This window comes from Silurus meridionalis, chromosome 22 (assembly GCF_014805685.1).
Source record: "Silurus meridionalis isolate SWU-2019-XX chromosome 22, ASM1480568v1, whole genome shotgun sequence".
In the NCBI taxonomy this organism is placed as follows: Eukaryota; Metazoa; Chordata; class Actinopteri; order Siluriformes; family Siluridae; genus Silurus; species Silurus meridionalis.
The window spans coordinates 6,164,480-6,183,234 of NC_060905.1; the positions used below are offsets into that span (position 1 = coordinate 6,164,480).

The 18,755-nt window shown below is 39.7% G+C and overlaps 3 protein-coding genes across 5 annotated transcripts; 2 read left to right on the plus strand and 1 right to left on the minus strand.

The window, feature by feature from the left end:
• Positions 1-3,691: 3,691 nt before the first annotated feature.
• polr3k (polymerase (RNA) III (DNA directed) polypeptide K) lies at positions 3,692-5,756 on the minus strand. The gene is made up of 3 exons (XM_046834257.1): positions 5,367-5,756; positions 4,959-5,046; positions 3,692-4,158 (listed from the first exon to the last, which is right to left on the minus strand). The coding sequence occupies exons 1-3, from the start codon at positions 5,475-5,477 to the stop codon at positions 4,031-4,033; spliced, it is 327 nt and encodes a 108-aa protein (XP_046690213.1). The 5' UTR covers positions 5,478-5,756; the 3' UTR covers positions 3,692-4,030.
• Positions 5,757-6,082: 326 nt separating this feature from the next.
• Positions 6,083-11,748, plus strand: snrnp25 (small nuclear ribonucleoprotein 25). 2 transcript variants are annotated; one of them, XM_046835544.1, is made up of 6 exons: positions 6,083-6,475; positions 7,672-7,762; positions 8,288-8,393; positions 8,490-8,564; positions 11,002-11,124; positions 11,397-11,748. In XM_046835544.1, exons 1-5 carry the CDS (start codon positions 6,254-6,256, stop codon positions 11,120-11,122), a joined length of 615 nt encoding a protein of 204 aa, XP_046691500.1. In that variant the 5' UTR covers positions 6,083-6,253; the 3' UTR covers positions 11,123-11,124; positions 11,397-11,748. The 2 variants fall into 2 exon arrangements, with proteins under 2 accessions (XP_046691500.1, XP_046691501.1); XM_046835545.1 differs by having other exon boundaries at positions 6,086-6,475; positions 11,065-11,124.
• A 64-nt stretch (positions 11,749-11,812) lies between these two features.
• LOC124376451 (lipopolysaccharide-induced tumor necrosis factor-alpha factor-like) lies at positions 11,813-18,169 on the plus strand. Of its 2 annotated transcripts, XM_046835546.1 has the most exons (6): positions 11,813-11,849; positions 11,951-12,102; positions 12,264-12,371; positions 12,460-12,540; positions 14,434-14,581; positions 16,677-18,169. In XM_046835546.1, exons 2-6 carry the CDS (start codon positions 11,952-11,954, stop codon positions 16,783-16,785), a joined length of 597 nt encoding a protein of 198 aa, XP_046691502.1. In that variant the 5' UTR covers positions 11,813-11,849; position 11,951; the 3' UTR covers positions 16,786-18,169. The 2 variants fall into 2 exon arrangements, with proteins under 2 accessions (XP_046691502.1, XP_046691503.1); XM_046835547.1 differs by lacking the exon at positions 11,813-11,849 and having other exon boundaries at positions 11,880-12,102; positions 12,267-12,371.
• The last annotated feature ends 586 nt before the right edge of the window (positions 18,170-18,755 follow it).

The window sequence follows — 18,755 nt, forward strand, 5'->3', positions numbered from 1 at the left end:
AATCTTTCTAGATCATCCAGTGTCCTGGGTCCTCTCTTATGCACTCTTCTCTTTAGCTCGCCCCACAGGTTTTCGATTGGGTTGAGGTCTGGGGACTGAGATGGCCATGGGAGGACCTTAAGTTTGTGACTGCTGAACCACTTTTGTGTAGATTTTGCCACATGTTTTGGATCATTATCCTGCTGAAAGACCCAATGACGACCCATCTTCAGCTTTCTGGCAGAGGCCATCAGGTTTTTATTTAAAATATCCTGGTACTTCAAAGCGTTCATAATGCCATGCACCCTAACAAGGTTCCCAGGGCCTTTGAAGAGAAACAGGCCCACAGCATCACAGATCCTCCACCATACTTCACGGTGGGCATGAGGTGCTTTTCGGCATACTCATCTTTTGTTTTACGCCAGACCCACTTAGAGTGTTTGTTGCCAAAAAGCTCAATCTTAGTCTCATCTGACCAAAGCACACGATCCCAGTTGAAGTCCCAGTACCGCTTAGCAAACTCCAGGCGTTTACGTTTGTGAGTGTTAGTGAGAAAAGGCTTTTTCCTTGCATGCCTCCCAAACAGCTTGTTGGCATGTAGAGAGCGTCTGATGGTTGTTTTGAGACTCTGTGACCCCAAGATGCCACTCTTTGATGCAATTCTGTGACGGTGAGCTTGGGAAATTTTTTTACTTCTCTTACCATCCTCCTCACTGTGCGTTGTGGCAAGATAAACTTGGGACCTCTTCCAGCCTTGTTTGTCACTGTTCCAGTTGTTTTAAACTTCTTAATGATTCCTCTGACTGTAGATACCGGCAAGTTAAGGCGAGTGGCTATTTTCTTGTAGCCATTGCCTGACTTATGGAGGTCGACACACATCTGCCTTACTTGAATGGTGTGTTCTCTTGTCTTTGCCATGTTGACAAATGGGTAAGAGAATTAGGCCTCTGTGTCAGGTCATATTTATACCCCAGGGAAACAGGAAATCATGAATTACTAATTAAAAGTCCCTAGATACCCTGACCAACCTTAGCAACTACAGAAAATATATAAAAAAAAAAAAATTAAATTTTTCAGAGGAATTGTTAGGGGTGCCAATAATTGCAGGACACATGATTTCAAGTTTTTTTCTAAATGTATGATTTTTTTTACCACCAAAGTTATGTACTTAAATGAAAGGTTGGATTTTTCTCTTTTTTTGCATTTGGGTTCTATGTTGTTTTAAAAAAAAGGAGAATTTTTAGAAGTCCACGACCACATCTTAAACAGGGGTGCCAATAATTGTGGAGGGCACTGTAGCATGCCGCTGCAAGATGCTGTGGTAGCCATGCTGGTTCAGTATGCCTTCAATTTTGAATAAATCCCCAACAGTGTCATCAGCAAAGCACCCCCACACCATCACACCTCCTCCTCCATGCTTCACGGTGGGAACCAGGCATGTAGAGTCCATCCGTTCACCTTTTCTGCGTCGCACAAAGACACGGTGGTTGGAACCAAAGATCTCAAATTTGGACTCATCAGACCAAAGCACAGATTTCCACTGGTCTAATGTCCATTCCTTGTGTTCTTTAGCCCAAACAAGTCTCTGCTTGTTGCCTTTCTTTAGCAGTGGTTTCCTAGCAGATATTCTACCATGAAGGCCTGATTCACACAGTCTCCTCTTAACAGTTGTTGTAGAGATGTGTCTAGAACTCTGTGTGCCATTGACCTGGTCTCTAATCTGAGCTGCTGTTAACCTGCGATTTCTGAGGCTGGTGACTCGGATGAACTTATCCTCCGCAGCAGAGGTGACTCTTGGTCTTCCTTTCCTGGGGCGGTCCGCATGTGAGCCAGTTTCTTTGTAGCGCTTGATGGTTTTTGTGACTGCACTTGGGGACACTTTCAAAGTTTTCCCAATTTTTCGGACTGACTGACCTTCATTTCTAAAAGTAATGATGGCCACTCGTTTTTCTGTACTTAGCTGCTTTTTTCTTGCCATAATACAAATTCTAACAGTCTATTCAGTAGGACTATCAGCTGTGTATCCACCTGACTTCTGCACAACACAACTGATGGTCCCAACCCCATTTATAAGGCAAGAAATCACACTTATTAAACCTGACAGGGCACACCTGTGAAGTGAAAACCATTTCAGGTGACTACCTCTTGAAGCTCATCAAGAGAATGCCAAGAGTGTGCAAAGCAGTAATCAAAGCAAAAGGTGGCTACTTTGAAGAACCTAGAATATGACATTTTTTAGTTGTTTCACACTTTTTTGTTATGTATATAATTCCACGTGTTAATTCATAGTTTTGATGCCTTCAGTGTGACTCTACAATTTTCATAGTCATGAAAATAAAGAAAACTCTTTGAATGAGATGTGTCCAAACTTTTGGTCTGTACTGTGTATATATAACTATTTAAGACTTAGATTTAGTGATACGAGATTAAAGAATATGTTTAAGAAGAAGGGATGACAAGTTGGTACATTTTATATACATAACGAAGACTTGTATTAATAGTGTCGTGGAAGTACTGTTAGGATTTTAGTGGCAGTTTAAAGGATCGCTTCTCGAATGAAGTCACGTGATCCGACAGATCTAATTTTCAGGTTTTTCTTTTCCTTTCTTGTAATTATTTAATTCTATTATGTTCTGTACCTGTATGCTAACAAGCTAATGTGAAAGATTTTCATGTCTGTGTCTGTGAAAACAATGGCCAAGGACTACATTTTTATTTGCAGGATCCTACTAGCGAACACCGACACGTTTCCGATTCTCATAGTGATGTTTATGAACAAGTTTTTTTTTTTTTCTTCAATCACGGGGCAGTTTGCATCCTGGTACACTCAGTTTTACAGGAAAATGTAATGCAACCGTCCACATCGCCGCTCGTTTGTAACAAATGAGGTAAATATTCGATAGGGTTCTGCGTTACGTTTGAAGGAAATGTCCGTCGTCCATCGCTGTGTCTGCCGTCTTACCGAACTGTGAATGTTAAGAATAATTCTTAACGCTCCTCCGTCCTGGTTTCAAAGCATGAGTTTTCTGTGCTGTCGCTGTACCTGGATGTGCACTTTCTACTACGACTAAGCTTTGCATTTATTTATTTTTCAGAAGTATTACAAGGTCAAATCACAAAATATTTTACTCTCATACAATCATGAAGAAATGATCAGGCTCCGTGTAACACCCGGGTGATCTCACACGTCATCAGAAGAAGGAGGGATCGTTTGCGTCAGGTCTTATCTACGTTTTCTATACGTTATCTTTTCCTTTACGTAATACAACCACCATGCACACCTGGTTTGAAGCTTTAATTCCCACCCTCCCTCTTCATTTTGCACTCGCCTCATGACGCCGTAGCGGGATCGAGTTTCGTCGCGCTTCATCACCACCGTCTAGTTCGTCCATGTGTATTTATACGGGCACGATCACCAGGCCAACACCCTAATACGAAAGCGGTATGCATGCTCCTCTGAATTTGAGCCGTATCCCTTTAACTTTCGTTCGAACCCCGCAGGCCTCCGACGCTTTTGCAAAAAGTGGCTGTGAAAGACCGAATTATACACGTATTACACGTGTTATAACACGAATTATACACGTTTAGATCCAACAGCTACGAGTAGTTTGTGGTATGATACGCCTTCTGAACTGGAATTGTCATGTAAAGAACAAACCTGACTGTGTACAATTATTATTCTGAGAATAATAATAATAAAAAGAATCGTCTCTTCTGAGAGCGATCGTGTCGCTGAGACTTTTTTATTAAGGCAGTTTTCGATTCAGAAGGAAAAGCCGATCATGTCGTGTATCTTTTCAAAAATAAAAATAATAAGCACGTAGATAAATCGAAAGAAATCCATATCTTCCTGTCCAACAGCTTCCTTCACCTTAATAAAGTGTGGAGAGACAGCCGTGTGGAAACGGAGTTGATCAGTCTATATAGCGCAGGTTTCCCAAACCGGATCCTGGAATCCTGCGCATCCTTCAGGAGGGTGGAAAAGTGCACGTGAGGAATACGGGGTAATACAGGGCGAGAGCTGAGAAGGTCTATGGGGATCAACATCTGATCAGTCTCTCCACCGATGACCACACTGCTGGCTGCAGCACTTGTAGAACGTAGTCATGGGCTCATCAGCAGATCTGGTCTGTATTTGCATGAAATACGCCCTCGGGTGCTCACACTTCGGACAGGGTTCTAAAGAGAACAGAGAACATCTCATTCGCCGGCTTGAAAGAAAACTAACCTGCTTATACATTAGTTTCAGCTCACGGTTTAAGCTGGAAGTCTGCACTTATATAGTGTTAGTATTTTATTTTTAGGCTATGGGCAAAAGTATGTGGACACCTGATCACCACACCCACATTACCATATACAGTATATCTTCAAATTTGATGTGTTAGAAGCAGGAGAAACGAGTGAGCGTAAGGATTTGAGCCAGTTTGACAAATTGTGATGGCTAGACAACTGGGGCAGAGCATCTCCAAAACTGCAGCTCCTGTAGCTCAAACGGCTGAAGAAGTTCATGCCGTTAATGCTCAATGGGTCAGAACTGTTTGGGCAGCAAAAGGGGGACCAACACAAGATTAGGCAGGTGGTTATAATGTTATACCTGATTAGTATAATAAACCTAATTCTTTAAAATGGCTCCTCTCTAGTATTCAAGTATGACTGGGTGGATTTGTGATCATCCAGCTACAAGAACAGCAATCAGATCAGGATGTTGGATGAGGATGTCTGGGGTCTGCAGTCAAGTGTTCCAGTTCATCCGAAAGGTGTTCCAGGCTCTGTGCTGGACTCTCCAAGTCTTCCACTCACACACAATGTGTTCATGGAGCTTACTTTGTGCACGGGAGCTTCATCATGCTGGAGCAGCGTTTGGGTCTCCAGTGATGAATTGTAATACAAAGACATTCTCAATTGTGTGCTTCAAGACCACAGTTTGGAAAAGATCAGATGTCCACAACGTTTTGTGAGGTTTGATATGTTGGACATACCTGCAGTGGAATCCACGTTTTCCCAGGCAGCAGAGCCTCCAAGAACATCATCCACCTCTTTCAGTTTGGGATACTTTCTGTTGTTGACCTGAAGAGAACACAAGCTCACACTTCAGCCATTTCACCAAGTTACATTTTATTAATAACCTCTTTTAACACAACTGTCTGTGTGCATGTGTCAATCTCTCCTCCTCTCTCTCTCTCTCTCTCTCTCTGGCCATCTCTTTTACTCTCTCTCTCTGTGTCTGTCTCTGCCTTTGTGTATATACCTTTTACTCTCAGTTTATCTGTCTGTGTGTTTCCATCTTTTCACTCTCTCTGTCTGTCTCTGTCTGTCTGTCTGTCTCTCTCTCTCACACACACACACACTCACTCACTCACACGCGCGTGTCTGATCTTTGCACTTACCTTTCTTGTAATGTTGTGTACGTAAGGACAGGTGTTGCAGGCGAATCTGTAGCATCGTTGACCCTCTTCCACCACCAGCACATTCCCACATGTTGGGCAGAACAGCAGCATGTTTCTGTATCCTGTGCAAACGCAACTCAACTCTCAGTCCTGATATTCACCCTGCTATTACACCACACCAGTGCAACGACTTATTGGGTCCGACCAGAAACAACAGATGACGAAACTCCTTAGACATCGTTAAATATATGGTCTATATATAAATATAGCATTCAAGTATATGTTTTAAAAACTTAACCTTTAACTTTTTGACTTTGTTTTTAAAATCCGTATGTGCTGTTCTCAACCGATATCATAAAAAAAGAAACAGCCGACTTTTCTGGGTTTGTGGCTGAATCTCAAATGAATGTGTTTAAGGGAAAATATGCTTTTCACAGACTAGTTAGTGCACTACAACAGGGAGGGAAGAGCAGAATAAAACCCCGCCCAAGATTCATATCCCTGTTTACCCTAGCGTGTGTTTCGAGTTTCCGGATGCCATGTGAAGTTTTAAATGTTTCCACACAATCATACTGAAAGCTAAAATGTACGGGTCGGTGCTGTTTTTATATATATATATATATATATATATATATATATATATATATATATATATATATATATATATATATATATATATATAATATGCCACTCGTTTCAGCTAAACACAAACCGGAAGTAAGTCCGTCCTCTTTTCCTTCCCCAACACACAACCCACGCTTTATGGGTCCACAAGCGCAAACTGTAAACAGGATCAGTTCATTAGTTCATTATTTTCGTCAACACAGAATTTATAGTTATAATTATACTGCAGTATTTCTCTCAGATCAGTTCATTTGGGTTTAAAAATGAGCAGTGAGATAAAGACCGAGAAGACAGAAACTATTGAAGGTGTGCAGGAGATGGAAGTCAAACTCGTAGAGGAAACTGTACATGATGAACAGAGAAAGGAGGATGAGGATGAAGAGGAGGATGAGGAGGCTTTGCCCCATTCTGAATTCCTGGATATTTTTGAAGAAGGCTTGGCTTTGATTGTTCAGGACCCACTCTTATGTGACCTGCCGATTCAGGTTTGTGAATTTTAGACATGGTCTTTACATGAAAACCCAACATCATCAACATAAACATAATCAAGTCAAGTCTTTACACAACAGACATTGTCTCAAAGCAGCTTTACAGAAATCAACAGTTAAGGTGAATGATGTGTATTTATCCCTGATGAGCAGCCATGGCGACTGTGGTGAGGAAAAACTCCCTTAGATGTTATGAGGAAGAAACCTTGAGAGAAACCAGAATCAAAAGGGGAACCCATCCTCATTTGGGTGACACTAAGAGTGTGATTATAGACTTTAACCAATACAGAACACTGGAGAGTGAGAACTAACATGAGCACTGGAGTGTAAGATTATAAGTAATGTTCCTTCTACAGCCTTATACAGTCAGTGTGGTTTATAAAACTAGGAGCTACTGAGCAACTTATAAAATAGCTCAACATTTGTGATCATTACAGATCCAACACCAGCTTCTCCATGCCAGAGCCTTTAAACACTCCAGGGGGTCCAGTGTCAAAACACCACATAAAGTGGGATCCAATTGTCACTGCTACGTCTCTAGATGGTTCGGGGTGTTTCAGGGTCGGCATCTAATTCTTTAAAGGTCCTTAATCTTGTGACTGGGGCTGGAGCAACCTCAAGATTTCTCAGGATGGGGAGAGAAAGAGAAGCAGTGGAGAGAAATTAGCGTAGCTGCTGTTCATTATATTAACAGCACAAGTTGATAATGTGCATGTAATCAGATTTTCTGGAGCACAAGGATAATAATAATAATCATCTTCAACATAAACATAATCAACAACATCATCATCATTAACATCATCATCAGTAATAAATATTATTAGCTGATTTTAATTTTAGTGTTAAGGGACAAATTGGTTTAAGCCAAACAACTCGGCATTTCTCTCTCTCTCTCTCTCTCTCTCTCTCTCTCTCTCTCTCTCTCTCTCTCTCTCTCTCTCTCTCTCTCTCTCTATTTATTTGTATCTTTCTTACTACCTTCACTTATGATAGTACATTTTTCACCCCTGTATTTCACTTTTTAACTATCTCTTTACCTATTTATTTACCTTTGACCTATTCTACTGCTTTAAATAGGTGTTAGGAAAAGAAAAAAAACACATCGTATTTGAAATAAGAATAGTGAACACATCACAACTGTGAAATTAAAGGAGTTTTGTAAGTAAAAATAAAGTCTCTCTCTCTCTCTGTAGGTGACCCTGGAGGAGGTGAACTCTCAGATAGCTCTGGAGTATGGCCAGGCTATGACGGTCCGTGTGTGTAAAGCTGATGGAGAAGTCATGCGTAAGTTCAAGATAGGCCATGAAGTAAAACGTGTCTCAGTTTTTGAAAAATCACAGAAATGAACCACTCCAGTGACTCATTCAGCTACTGTACATACTGTATGACTCATTTTTGCCTCTTTGTTTATTTTATTATTATATAAAACCCTTTCAAACTCATTTAATTGTTATTTAAACAGAGATAACAGCCGTTACACAATTAACATTAGGTCATGGGCCACTTTTCAGTATGTAATCCATGTTACAAAAAAAACTAAAGCCTTTCCAGAAGAGTGGAGCTCAGGAAAGGGGGGGGTGAGTTGGAGTAAGATGCCCAGCAAGCTTATATGAGAGTAAATGGACAGGGGTTCTAATGTATCTTGGTGGTTCAGAAGATCCAAATCCAAAAGAATGAAGTTTACATGCATCAATCGATTGCCTGCATGGCGTCTATTTGACCATCGGTTTCAGTTTATTAATGTTTATGATTATAATAAAACTCAAAATTGAGGCTGGAACTGATGAAGTCTGTTTTTTTTTTCTTCAGCGATTGTGGTGGTGCAGTCTGCCACTGTACTGGATCTGAAGAAGGCCATTCAACGCTACTTGGAACTGAAGCAGCAGCGAGAGGGCGGCATCAAACACATCAGCTGGTGAGTCTCTCGTATCGGAAAGGCAGCCGATTTTTATTCAATTGTTTTTGCCACTAGAAGGAAATGGATTTATTATTCAGAAATTGATTTTTCCAGGAGATACGTGTGGAGAACGTTTCACTTGGCTTTTAACGGGGAAAGGTTGGAGGACGACAAAAAGAAACTGAAAGAGTAAGTGGAAAACAGTGCAGAACGCAGAGCTACATACCAGAACACAGAGCTACATAACAGAACATAGAGCTACACTACAGAACACAGAGCTACATAGTAGAACACAGAGCTACATAGCAGAACACAGAGCTACAGAACAGAGCTACATAACAGAACATAGAGCTACATAACAGAACGCAGTGCTACATAACAGAACGCAGTGCTACAGAACGCAGAGCTACATAACAGAACACAGATCTACATAACAGAACATAGAGCTACATAACAGAACATAGAGCTACATAACAGAACGCAGTGCTACATAACAGAACATAGAGCTACATAACAGAACACAGAGCTACATAACAGAATGCAGAGCTACATTACAGAACATAGAGCTACATAACAGAACATAGAGCTACATTACAGAACACAGAGCTACATAACAGAACATAGAGCTACATTACAGAACGCAGAGCTACATAACAGAACATAGAGCTACATTACAGAACACAGAGCTACATAACAGAACATAGAGCTACATTACAGAACACAGAGCTACATAACAGAACATAGAGCTACATTACAGAACGAAGAGATACATAACAGAACATAGAGCTACATTACAGAACACAGAGCTACATAACAGAACATAGAGCTACATTACAGAACGAAGAGATACATAACAGAACATAGAGCTACATTACAGAACACAGAGCTACATAACAGAACATAGAGCTACATTACAGAACACAGAGCTACATAACAGAACATAGAGCTACATTACAGAACATAGAGCTACATTACAGAACACAGAGCTACATAACAGAACACAGAGCCAAGGACCAGAGAAAGTGTCCTCGCCACATAAAGTGCTTCGTGTGCAAACCATGTAAAGCAGATCTAGTATGCTTTGTGCAGGGGTATTGTCATACAGGAACAGGTTTGGGTCTCCTTGTTCAAGTGAAGGGTATATTAAATGCTCTCGCATCCAAAGATACAATTATGTTACTCCAAGTTTGTAGGACCTGTTTGAGAAAGAAACACATATGGCTGGAAAAGTCAGGTGTCCCAATACTTTTCTTCATATTGTGTGTGCGTTTGTGAATGTGCGTATAAAATCATTATTGTCTAAATAACTGGTTACTGGTGAGTACACCCTCAATGAACACGTCAAATCTGTGTCCAAAGTGTCACTGTTTTGTGTGAGCACCATTGTTATCTGGCACTGCCTTAATCCTCCTGGGAATGGAATTCACCAGAGCTGCACAGGTTGTTGCTGGGATCCTCTTCCACTCCTCCATAATGACATCACAGAGCTGCTGGATGTTAGACACATGGCTAGTTCTCCACTTTCAACTTTAGGATGCCCCACAGGACATACTTGGCCACTCCATCACCTTCACCTTCAGCTTCCTCAGCAAGACAGTTGTCATCCTGGAGGTGTGTTTGGGGTTGTTATTATGTTGGAAAACTTCAGAACGTCACAGTACATGTTGGAATCCATGTTTCCCGCAATGAACCACAGCTTTCCAGTACCAGCAGCACTCATGCAGCCCCAGACTATGATGCTACCACCACCATGCTTTTTCTAAGTACTTAGAAAAGCGTTGTCACACATGCTGGACACCATCTGAGACAAACAAGTTTATCTTGTCAGACCACAGGACATGGTTCCAGTAATTCATGATCTTGAACAGTTTTACTCAGCAAACTGTTTGCAGGATTTCTTGTGAGCGGCTTCAGAAGAGGCTCCTTCTGGGATGACGGCCTGCAAACCGGCTTGCGCCGTATGGTCTGAGCATTGACAAGCGGACCTTTCACTTCTGCAACCTCTAAAGCAATGCTGCAGCACTCGTGTGTCTGTTTTTTAAAGCAGCTTCTGCATCTGATGCACAACTTCTTTGATGGACCCCTGCGACGCCTGTTCTGAGTGGAAACCGTCTTAGAAAATCTCTGTAGGACCCTGATTACTGTACTGTAACTCAGTTTTAGTGTCTTTTAGTTTAGATCTTCTTATAGTCTCGGCATCTTTGTGGAGAGAAACGATTCTAATTCTACAATCCTCAGAGAGTCTTTACCACGAGATGCCATGTTGAACATCCAGTGGTCAGTTTGAGAGAATTGTACTCATAGGCACCAAATCTGAACTGCTCTAATACGAGATACACAAATTTGTACGGTCCTGTCAAGCAGATAAAAACATGATCATGACTAATGTGTACCCACTTTTGTTGCCAGTTATTTAGACAAAAATGGCTGTATTTTGAGTTATTTTTAGAGAACAGTAAATCTGTACTGCTACACAAGCTGCACATTGAGATTTATATATATTATAAAAATGGTAAAGAAAGTACTTTTGGTTCTGTAAATTAGAGTTTTGTATTGTCATTGCACAGATTATACATCATATGTTGATCTTTGTTATTTTACACACATCCCTGCATTTTCTCTGTAGCTCCATCATGCCACTGAAGTCGTGTAATATGTCGTATCCCTTCTCCAATGTTTCTGTCTTCAGCTATGAAATCAGGAACAGAGACGAAGTGACATTCATGAAGAAGCTGAGGAAGAAATAAGCGTAAGACGTGTTCATTACATTCCTTCCTTCCATGACAAGCTCGAGTTCTATTTGTGGAGCTCAAAAGTCTGTTGTTCCCCCACTCGTGTTCACATTCAGTATTCAAATTTGTGTGGCGAGAAGGATAGAGAGCTTTTGTCACATATTTTAAAACCTCTACATTTGCATATTATATTATATTATGCACCATAATATTATTTTAAGGGATATAAGTGAATTTTTTGTCTTTTGGTCATTTTTCTGGGTGATTTTTCTTTTTCTTTAATCTGCAGCATCCGTAGTCCAGATGATTCCACGGGTCTAAGAATACGCACGTCGACGTTTTACCACCTCTTATAGACAGTACGACTTTGTTCCTGGTGCCATGACATGAAAATTTCACCACTGGCATTTCCTTAATGAAGATCTCACGTTCGCGTGCCTCAGTATTCGTCCGCCTTTAGGAGCTTTAACAGGGCAAGGACATTGGGAATTTTCTCTTTTGGTACTATTGACTCTTTATCTTGGATCATGGACGAAATCAATTCAAACCACATTTGAAGCTTCTGAGGTGGTCTATTTATTTTATTTTGTACATATTTTTTTTTTGTAGTTGAAGTTTATTAAAATCCCAACTTGTTTGTATTTACTCTTGTTAGTGGTTTTTTTTCCCCTCTCCAATAACTGGTGATCTTATACAATCAGTTTGGCCTCCATTCAGGTGTCAGGCTTGTCGAAGTTTTCGGGTACGATGGCAGCCAGTTTGCGATGCTGCTTATAAACTACTCTTTTTAGAAAGGTTAGATTGAGGATAGAGATCAGGTTTTGCCTCCTTCTCTGCGTTCAGCATGGCTGCGACACCAGCGAACGAGAAGGAGCTGGAGAGGATCTTGGTGGAGCTACAAAAGCTGACGCTCCACAGAGAGCAGCTCAACAACAGACTTCATATGCTTGCCATGCTGAAGGAATTCCGCCAGAATGCTGGCTACAGCAGCGAAGGTCAGGACTTTGCTTATTCTTTGCTGTTATTTTAAAGAACAACAATAATACAATATCATTTTATATATAAAACATAAGGATCGTTCTGTAATAGTCGAAATAGCGCTCGTCTTAGGCGGTTTGATTGACGATTGATTTTTCCGTCGTTTCAAATTGATCAGCAGTGTGCCCGACTGATGAGAAAGATGAGTACGGAAAGATCGAGGAGGATCTCAAGGAGCTTTCAGCAAAGAAACTAGCACTACAAGCGTTAAAAGAAGAGCTAGAAGGTAAAAACTTTGTGCTTCTACTCAATTCTTTACTCCTTCTCCACTACTGATTTCATATCTAATAACACTTTTTTATTTGGCTTCATAGGTGCAGGTTTTAGCTCCACGCAAATATACGACCCTTCAAATAATGAGATAGTTACTGTGGATAAGCCGCCGTCCCATCCAGGTCAGAACCCTGCGTTTGTATAAATATTTAAAAATTTTAATGTTTGTCAATTTTATACGCTGAACATCTTTGTGTTTCTGGGAATTGAATTTACAACCAATCCCTTCCAAAATCCAGCATCTTGACATATATGAGATCAGATATGCTGACACACACATCCATGAGATATTTATAGTCTTTCTTGATTAAATCATAACTACACTTGTTCTATAGAAATATCCATTTAACAGAAAGGTTTATAGTAAAATCCATTCAATCTGCTTAATTGTTTGTGGAATGAATGAATGAAATATTTGCTTTATTTCTCAACCTGCATTAATGCAGCAGGATGTTTGTTTTTGTAAAGACCTGAAGGCAATTTAGAATCACAGGCCATCATTCTTTTGTACATTGCTTTTTCCTGCTCTTGTGTTGCGTTCATTTTGTCTTTGCAGCTTATTTTCGGTCCTATTTTCAGAATGCAATCTTGTGTCTTTAGTTCAAATTAAAACTCTTTTTTTTTTTTAACTAGAATCCATTTGTATAAATTTTTTCTTCTCCTGTAAAGCTGGTTTCTATAATAAAGGCCATCATATCCCAAAAAAACGATATGATACTGCCACAGTGACACTGCGCTAAATCTAGTTTTATTTTTTTTATACCGCTGGCATTGTTGTGTTTTTGTAGTTTAATAATTATAAAAACTTTCTTTCGGCTTCTCCCATTAGGGGTCGCCACATCGGATCATCCGCATGTTTGATTTGGCACGTTTTTACGCTGGATGCCCTTCCTAACGCAACCCTCCCCATTTATCCGGGCTTGGGACCGGCACTAAGAGTGGCTGGGGTTGGTTCCCTGACCGGGGATCGAACCCGGGGCCGCAGCGGTGAGAGCACCGCATCCTAACCACTAGACCACCAGTTTAATAATTAAAATAATACTAAAATGCACTCAAAGTGCGTTTTGCGGTCCTTTACTTAATACCTTCCTGAGGGAACTCGTATTGTTACATATTGTATTGTAACAAATACGTGCACTGTTACGCCCCTATATGTATATGTGTGTGTGTGTGTGTGTGTGTGTGTGTGTGTGTGTGTGTGTGTGTGTGTGTGTGTGTATATATATATATATATATATATATATATATATATATATATATATATATATATATATATATATATATATATACACACACACACGCACATATATACATATATACACACTGTTTGGACAAAAGTATTAGGACACCTGAATTTTCCAGCCATATGCACACTGGGTTCTTTCCGTAACTGGTTGTTCCACCAAACCACAAATCTGGAAACACACAACAATGCACAGGGCATTGTCATGCTGGAACAGGTTTGGAGACGATGTTTTGGATGCGGTAGCATTAAATCTCTCTTTCATTCTAACTAGGAGACCCAAATCTGTTCCAGCATGAGAATCCCCCTGTGCACAAATCCAGCTGCATGAAGATATGCTTTATATGGGTTGGAGTGGAAGATCTCCTGCTATAGAGCTCTGACCTCAACCCTGTTAAACACCTTTGGGATTAATGTGAACACTGACTGCACCCCAGGCCTCCTCACCTCACCTACATCTGTACCTGACTTTACTAACACCCTTTGTGGCTGAATGAATCTCTCACTAATCTCCACAATCACCTTCTAAAATCTAGTGAAACATCTTCCCAGAAGAGTGGAGAAGGAAAATGGAAACAAAATCCAAAATGGGATGCTTTTATTTAATAAAAGGAATCATTAAAATAATACGTTTTAGAAAAACTTTCATTCCACGTGTTATTGAGTCTAGAGTGAACACTTATTAGTGTGAGTTACTGACACTTTGCGGGATAAAAAAAATCTTGAAGTGTGTGTGTGTGTGTGTGTGTGTGTGTGTGTGTGTGTGTTTCAGCTCCTCAAATAATTACAGATGTAGAAAAACTTCCACGGCACCCTTCCCATACGTTGTGCCCATACTGTGGACAGTACATTATAACAGAGGTCAGTACAGAGATTGGGAACACCGCCTGGCTCGTGTGCCTGGCATCCACCTTTATTTGGTGAGTATAAATACAGGTTTAACACAAACCCCAGTATTTGATCGACGGTTATAAATTGTGTAAACCGTTCACACAAAATCTACTGGATTACATAAAGCAAAAGAAATGACACTGCTTACACAAGCAAACGTTTCTGTGAAGTTTATGCCTGAACATTATGAAAAGTAAACATCCCCAAAAGCTTTTACATACAGCAAAGAGAGCGAAAGTCATGTTACCGCAAACAAAATAAACATACTCGATTGAGAATCTATCTATAATAGTACACTGCAGGAGTAATTTGTGTACCACTGATGGATGAAGTACACAAATCCAGTACTCGAGAGATTTGTACTTTGAATGTCTCCAGTAACAGTGCTCTTCACTCTTTATACATTTCTATTCAAGTAAAAGTGAAAGTTCAAATCTATAACTGTATTTGAATAATTAATGCAGCGTGATGTTCTACTGCACATCCGTTTCAGAGTGTTTTATATTTATATACCCCCAGTGAAGAGCCTTTACTTCACACACACACACACTCTCTCTCCAGAAATGTGGGGATATTAACAAAATGTATGTCCTTTATGACTTCGAAGAAGCAAGAAACTGTATGTTTTTTTAAATATACGGAAAAATTTAACATTTTTTTTTTTTTTTTTTGAAACATAGTGAACTTTTTTTTCCTGGTATATATTTATTTATTTTTGGAGACAAGGTAAGGGAGGCGAGATTCAGATGGTTTGGACATGTGCAGAGGAGGGACATGGGGTATATCAGTAGGAGAATGCTGAGGATGGAGCCACCAGGAAGGAGGAAAAGAGGAAGACCAAGGAGGAGGTTTATGGATGTGGTGAGGGAGAAAATGCAGGTTGTAGGTGGGAAAGAGGCAGATGTAGAGGACAGGGGGGTATGGAGACGGATGATCCGCTGTGGCGCCCCCTAATGGGAGCAGACGAAAGAAGAAGATATTTATTTATTTATTTTTACATATTTTAATTTTTAGATAGATAGATAGATAGATAGATAGATAGATAGATAGATAGATAGATAGATAGATAGATAGATAGATAGATAATGTATTTTAAAAAAAATACTTATACTCACTATATGGACAAAAGTATTGGGACACCTGACTTTTTATTTCACATGTGGTTCTAAATGTACCGATGTTACACTTTATTTTCAGTGAAAGATCGTCTCTTAGCATGAATACCAGTTTTACACACTCTCAGCATCCTGGTCATTTGTTTCTCCAAACATCATCCAAAGCTATGCCATGCCTATTGTAAAACTTGCTAAAGGTGTTCTTCACTAGTTTGAGATTTCTTTCTGACCTCGTGATCCGGTTCATCCCAGAGCAGTTCAATAGGATTTAGGTGCAGTGACTGGGCAGGTTATTCCATGATAGATATCACTCCAGACGACTGTTTGTTCTCTAGATAATGCTTACAGAGCTTGGATGCATGTTTTAGGATGCGTCATGCCGATCCAGACGGAATTATATATGGAATGGTAATAAGTATGTATAGAATAATTAAATGTAGAACAATAGTTGTGTTGATTCAGTTTTCCCTACACCTGGAATAAGTCTCCAACCGTCCCTTCTCCAAAACAACCCCAAACCATTAAGCTTCCACCTCCATGTTAGACTGTGTGGGTGAGGAAGTCTGTTAACATCATCTCTCCTGTTCTACAGCTTGCAGAAGTTCTTCTGTTAGAGTTCCACAAGTCATCAGGCATAACATTATGACCACCTGCCTAATATTGTGTTGGTCCCCCTTTTACTGCCAAAACAGTCTGAGCTTTAACAGCATGAACTTCTTCAGGAGTTTGAGCTACAGGAGCTCGTCTGTTGGATCGGACCACACTGTCCAGCCTTCACTCCCCACATGCATCAATGAGCCTCTGCCGCCCACGACCCTGTCGCCGGTTCACCACTGTTCCCTCCTTGGAGCACTTTTGATAGCATACTGTCCACTGCAGACCAAATTCATGATGTGTATTTGGTTTTGTTTGCCCGAAAGCTATGCATTAAAGATATGTCATTTAAACCAGGGTTTGCGTTTCCCGTACGCCTCCTCTGATGTACCTTCTACATTGTTTCCTCATTTAGCTGCATCGCTGGCTGCTGCCTCATCCCCTTCTGTGTCAGCTCTTTGAAAGATGTTCTGCACAAATGCCCCAAGTGTCGCAGTCACTTGTACACACGCACCACCATCTAAGGAAAAGGAGGACACCAGAGAGGTGCGTGTATCATCTGCGTTGCTCCTCTGCTCTTCATGAAAAAACACAGAAACAACAACACTGACGCTGTGGATGAAACCAGTCCGTTATGGTTGTAAGGACGTTTTAATGACACAGAAGGGATATTGGATATGTACAATAAAAGATATGTACAATGTGAAATTCAAGCTTCATTATTTACACTAGCACATGCTATGTTGTAAAAAAAATAATAATAATAATATAAATAAATATTTGTGCAAAATCAAAAGCTACACATTGCAAAGCAGAACTGTTATGGAGTACCCTAACTTCCAGTATATACTAGCATTTGTGCGATAGGAGTTTGCTCCATTAGAACATCTTTCATGACTTCTGGTGGTGATACTTCATATATGATGAAGTATTATGTTTGGAAAACCTCATGTGAAACCAGTTCCTAATACACCCTGCTCTACAGGAGGTCTTTCACTTGATACCTCAAAAGGGAGCAAGATATTTATGCTATTTAATAACTATATCTATCTGTCAAATATCACACAACTGTTTTACTCTTTACATGTAATTTACATGATGACGTTGTTTTTGAAATAGTTGTACTTTTGTATCGTTGCTGAGTTTTGTGATGGAGGCAGGTTCTGTAATAAACACATTGAGAGACTCTTGATCATCTAACTGCATCGTGTTGAAATGATATGCGGCAATCTTATGACACGTAACAGTCAAAGCTAACGTGTGACCCCTTCAAAAGCACCTAATATACACTTCTGCTCATAAGTTTACACACCCCTGGCAAAGGGGCAAACCAAAATGTCGCCGTAATCATATATATTATTTCTTTTATTTAGTAATAATGCTCAGCTATCATAGAAACGAGCCTTTATTATAGATATAATATAATGACTGAAATCGCACAGGTGAAAGGTCAGAAAAGGGGTTTAAACACCTGTGTTAAAGGTTTAAACCATATAGGTTGGATTTGTTTATACACAAGATTTACTGTAAAGTTTATAGTTTTTCTAAGTTGCTTTGGAGCTTTTTCAAACTACTTGTTCATGTAGTCACTTGTTCATCATAAAAGCGATTCTCGTTGCTTTGATCGACTTGCGAATGCTTTTCTACATTGATTTGTGTACACGTGTCTGCTGTTACCTACATTATCAGTTGTTTATGTTCATGTTGATTAAAATATATTGTTCTAATTTTACCTGAATAGTTTTCACCCCCAAAACAATCAGGCATCAGTTCGTTGTAAGTCATTGAATGTAAAATGTTTAAACCAGTTGTCAGAATGTCATCTAAAATTTCTATTAAACTTTTTTTCATGTAAATGTTTCTTGAATTAATTAATTGTGCAGTTGAATCTTGAATGTCACTAATGAAGGCGAGTGAACCCTATCGGATCAACCAATAATCAACTAGTTCTCTAAAACAGGTCAAAGGTGAATCTCGTGAACCTTCAAATGACGAAACAGAGCAAAACACAGAATTACAATTTCTGAAAATGGATGAACAACCAAGAAAAGAACAGACACTAATACAGTAGAGTAAAAGTGTGAATCCTGTCCAGTCTCTTGCAATCAATATAAATCAAATATGCAATCAAATAAATACATAATGTATCGTTGAAATTCATAGATGCCAAACAGATTTCAACCATTGTAACCAAATCCACAATTTACATCAGGAACTGAAACTGTGCAGCATCATACTAAAAAAACATGAATAAACATTGTGAAGAACGTGTTTGTGAACAATGACAAAAGGACTTATTCTGATGATAATAAGATGTTCATTGACACAAATACTTACTTTTGAGAGATGAACTAAGGATTTTGGGGCTTTTGCAAGAAATCCAATGTGTTTCACTGTACACATTGTTTCGAGAAATGCACTTACTAGTTTGCTTGATTCGAAAAATGCTCCAAAGCAACTGAGAATCTGCTTGTTTGACTGGGTGGAAAATGGA

What these genes read in the sequence shown, in the direction of transcription:
- polr3k (XM_046834257.1), bottom strand. Translation starts at nt 5,477, where the DNA reads ATGCTGCTGTTCTGCCCAACATGTGGGAATGTGCTGGTGGTGGAAGAG. An exon ending in TACACAACATTACAAGAAAG is followed by an intron (nt 5,047 to 5,366) that starts GTAAGTGCAAAG and finishes TGTTCTCTTCAG; the next exon opens with GTCAACAACAGAAAGTATCC. An exon ending in AAACGTGGATTCCACTGCAG is followed by an intron (nt 4,159 to 4,958) that starts GTATGTCCAACA and finishes TGTTCTCTTTAG; the next exon opens with AACCCTGTCCGAAGTGTGAG.
- snrnp25 (XM_046835544.1), top strand. Translation starts at nt 6,254, where the DNA reads ATGAGCAGTGAGATAAAGACCGAGAAGACAGAAACTATTGAAGGTGTG. An exon ending in TATGTGACCTGCCGATTCAG is followed by an intron (nt 6,476 to 7,671) that starts GTTTGTGAATTT and finishes CTCTCTCTGTAG; the next exon opens with GTGACCCTGGAGGAGGTGAA. An exon ending in AGCTGATGGAGAAGTCATGC is followed by an intron (nt 7,763 to 8,287) that starts GTAAGTTCAAGA and finishes TTTTTTCTTCAG; the next exon opens with CGATTGTGGTGGTGCAGTCT.
- LOC124376451 (XM_046835546.1), top strand. Translation starts at nt 11,952, where the DNA reads ATGGCTGCGACACCAGCGAACGAGAAGGAGCTGGAGAGGATCTTGGTG. An exon ending in GTTAAAAGAAGAGCTAGAAG is followed by an intron (nt 12,372 to 12,459) that starts GTAAAAACTTTG and finishes TTGGCTTCATAG; the next exon opens with GTGCAGGTTTTAGCTCCACG. An exon ending in CTGGCATCCACCTTTATTTG is followed by an intron (nt 14,582 to 16,676) that starts GTGAGTATAAAT and finishes TTCCTCATTTAG; the next exon opens with CTGCATCGCTGGCTGCTGCC.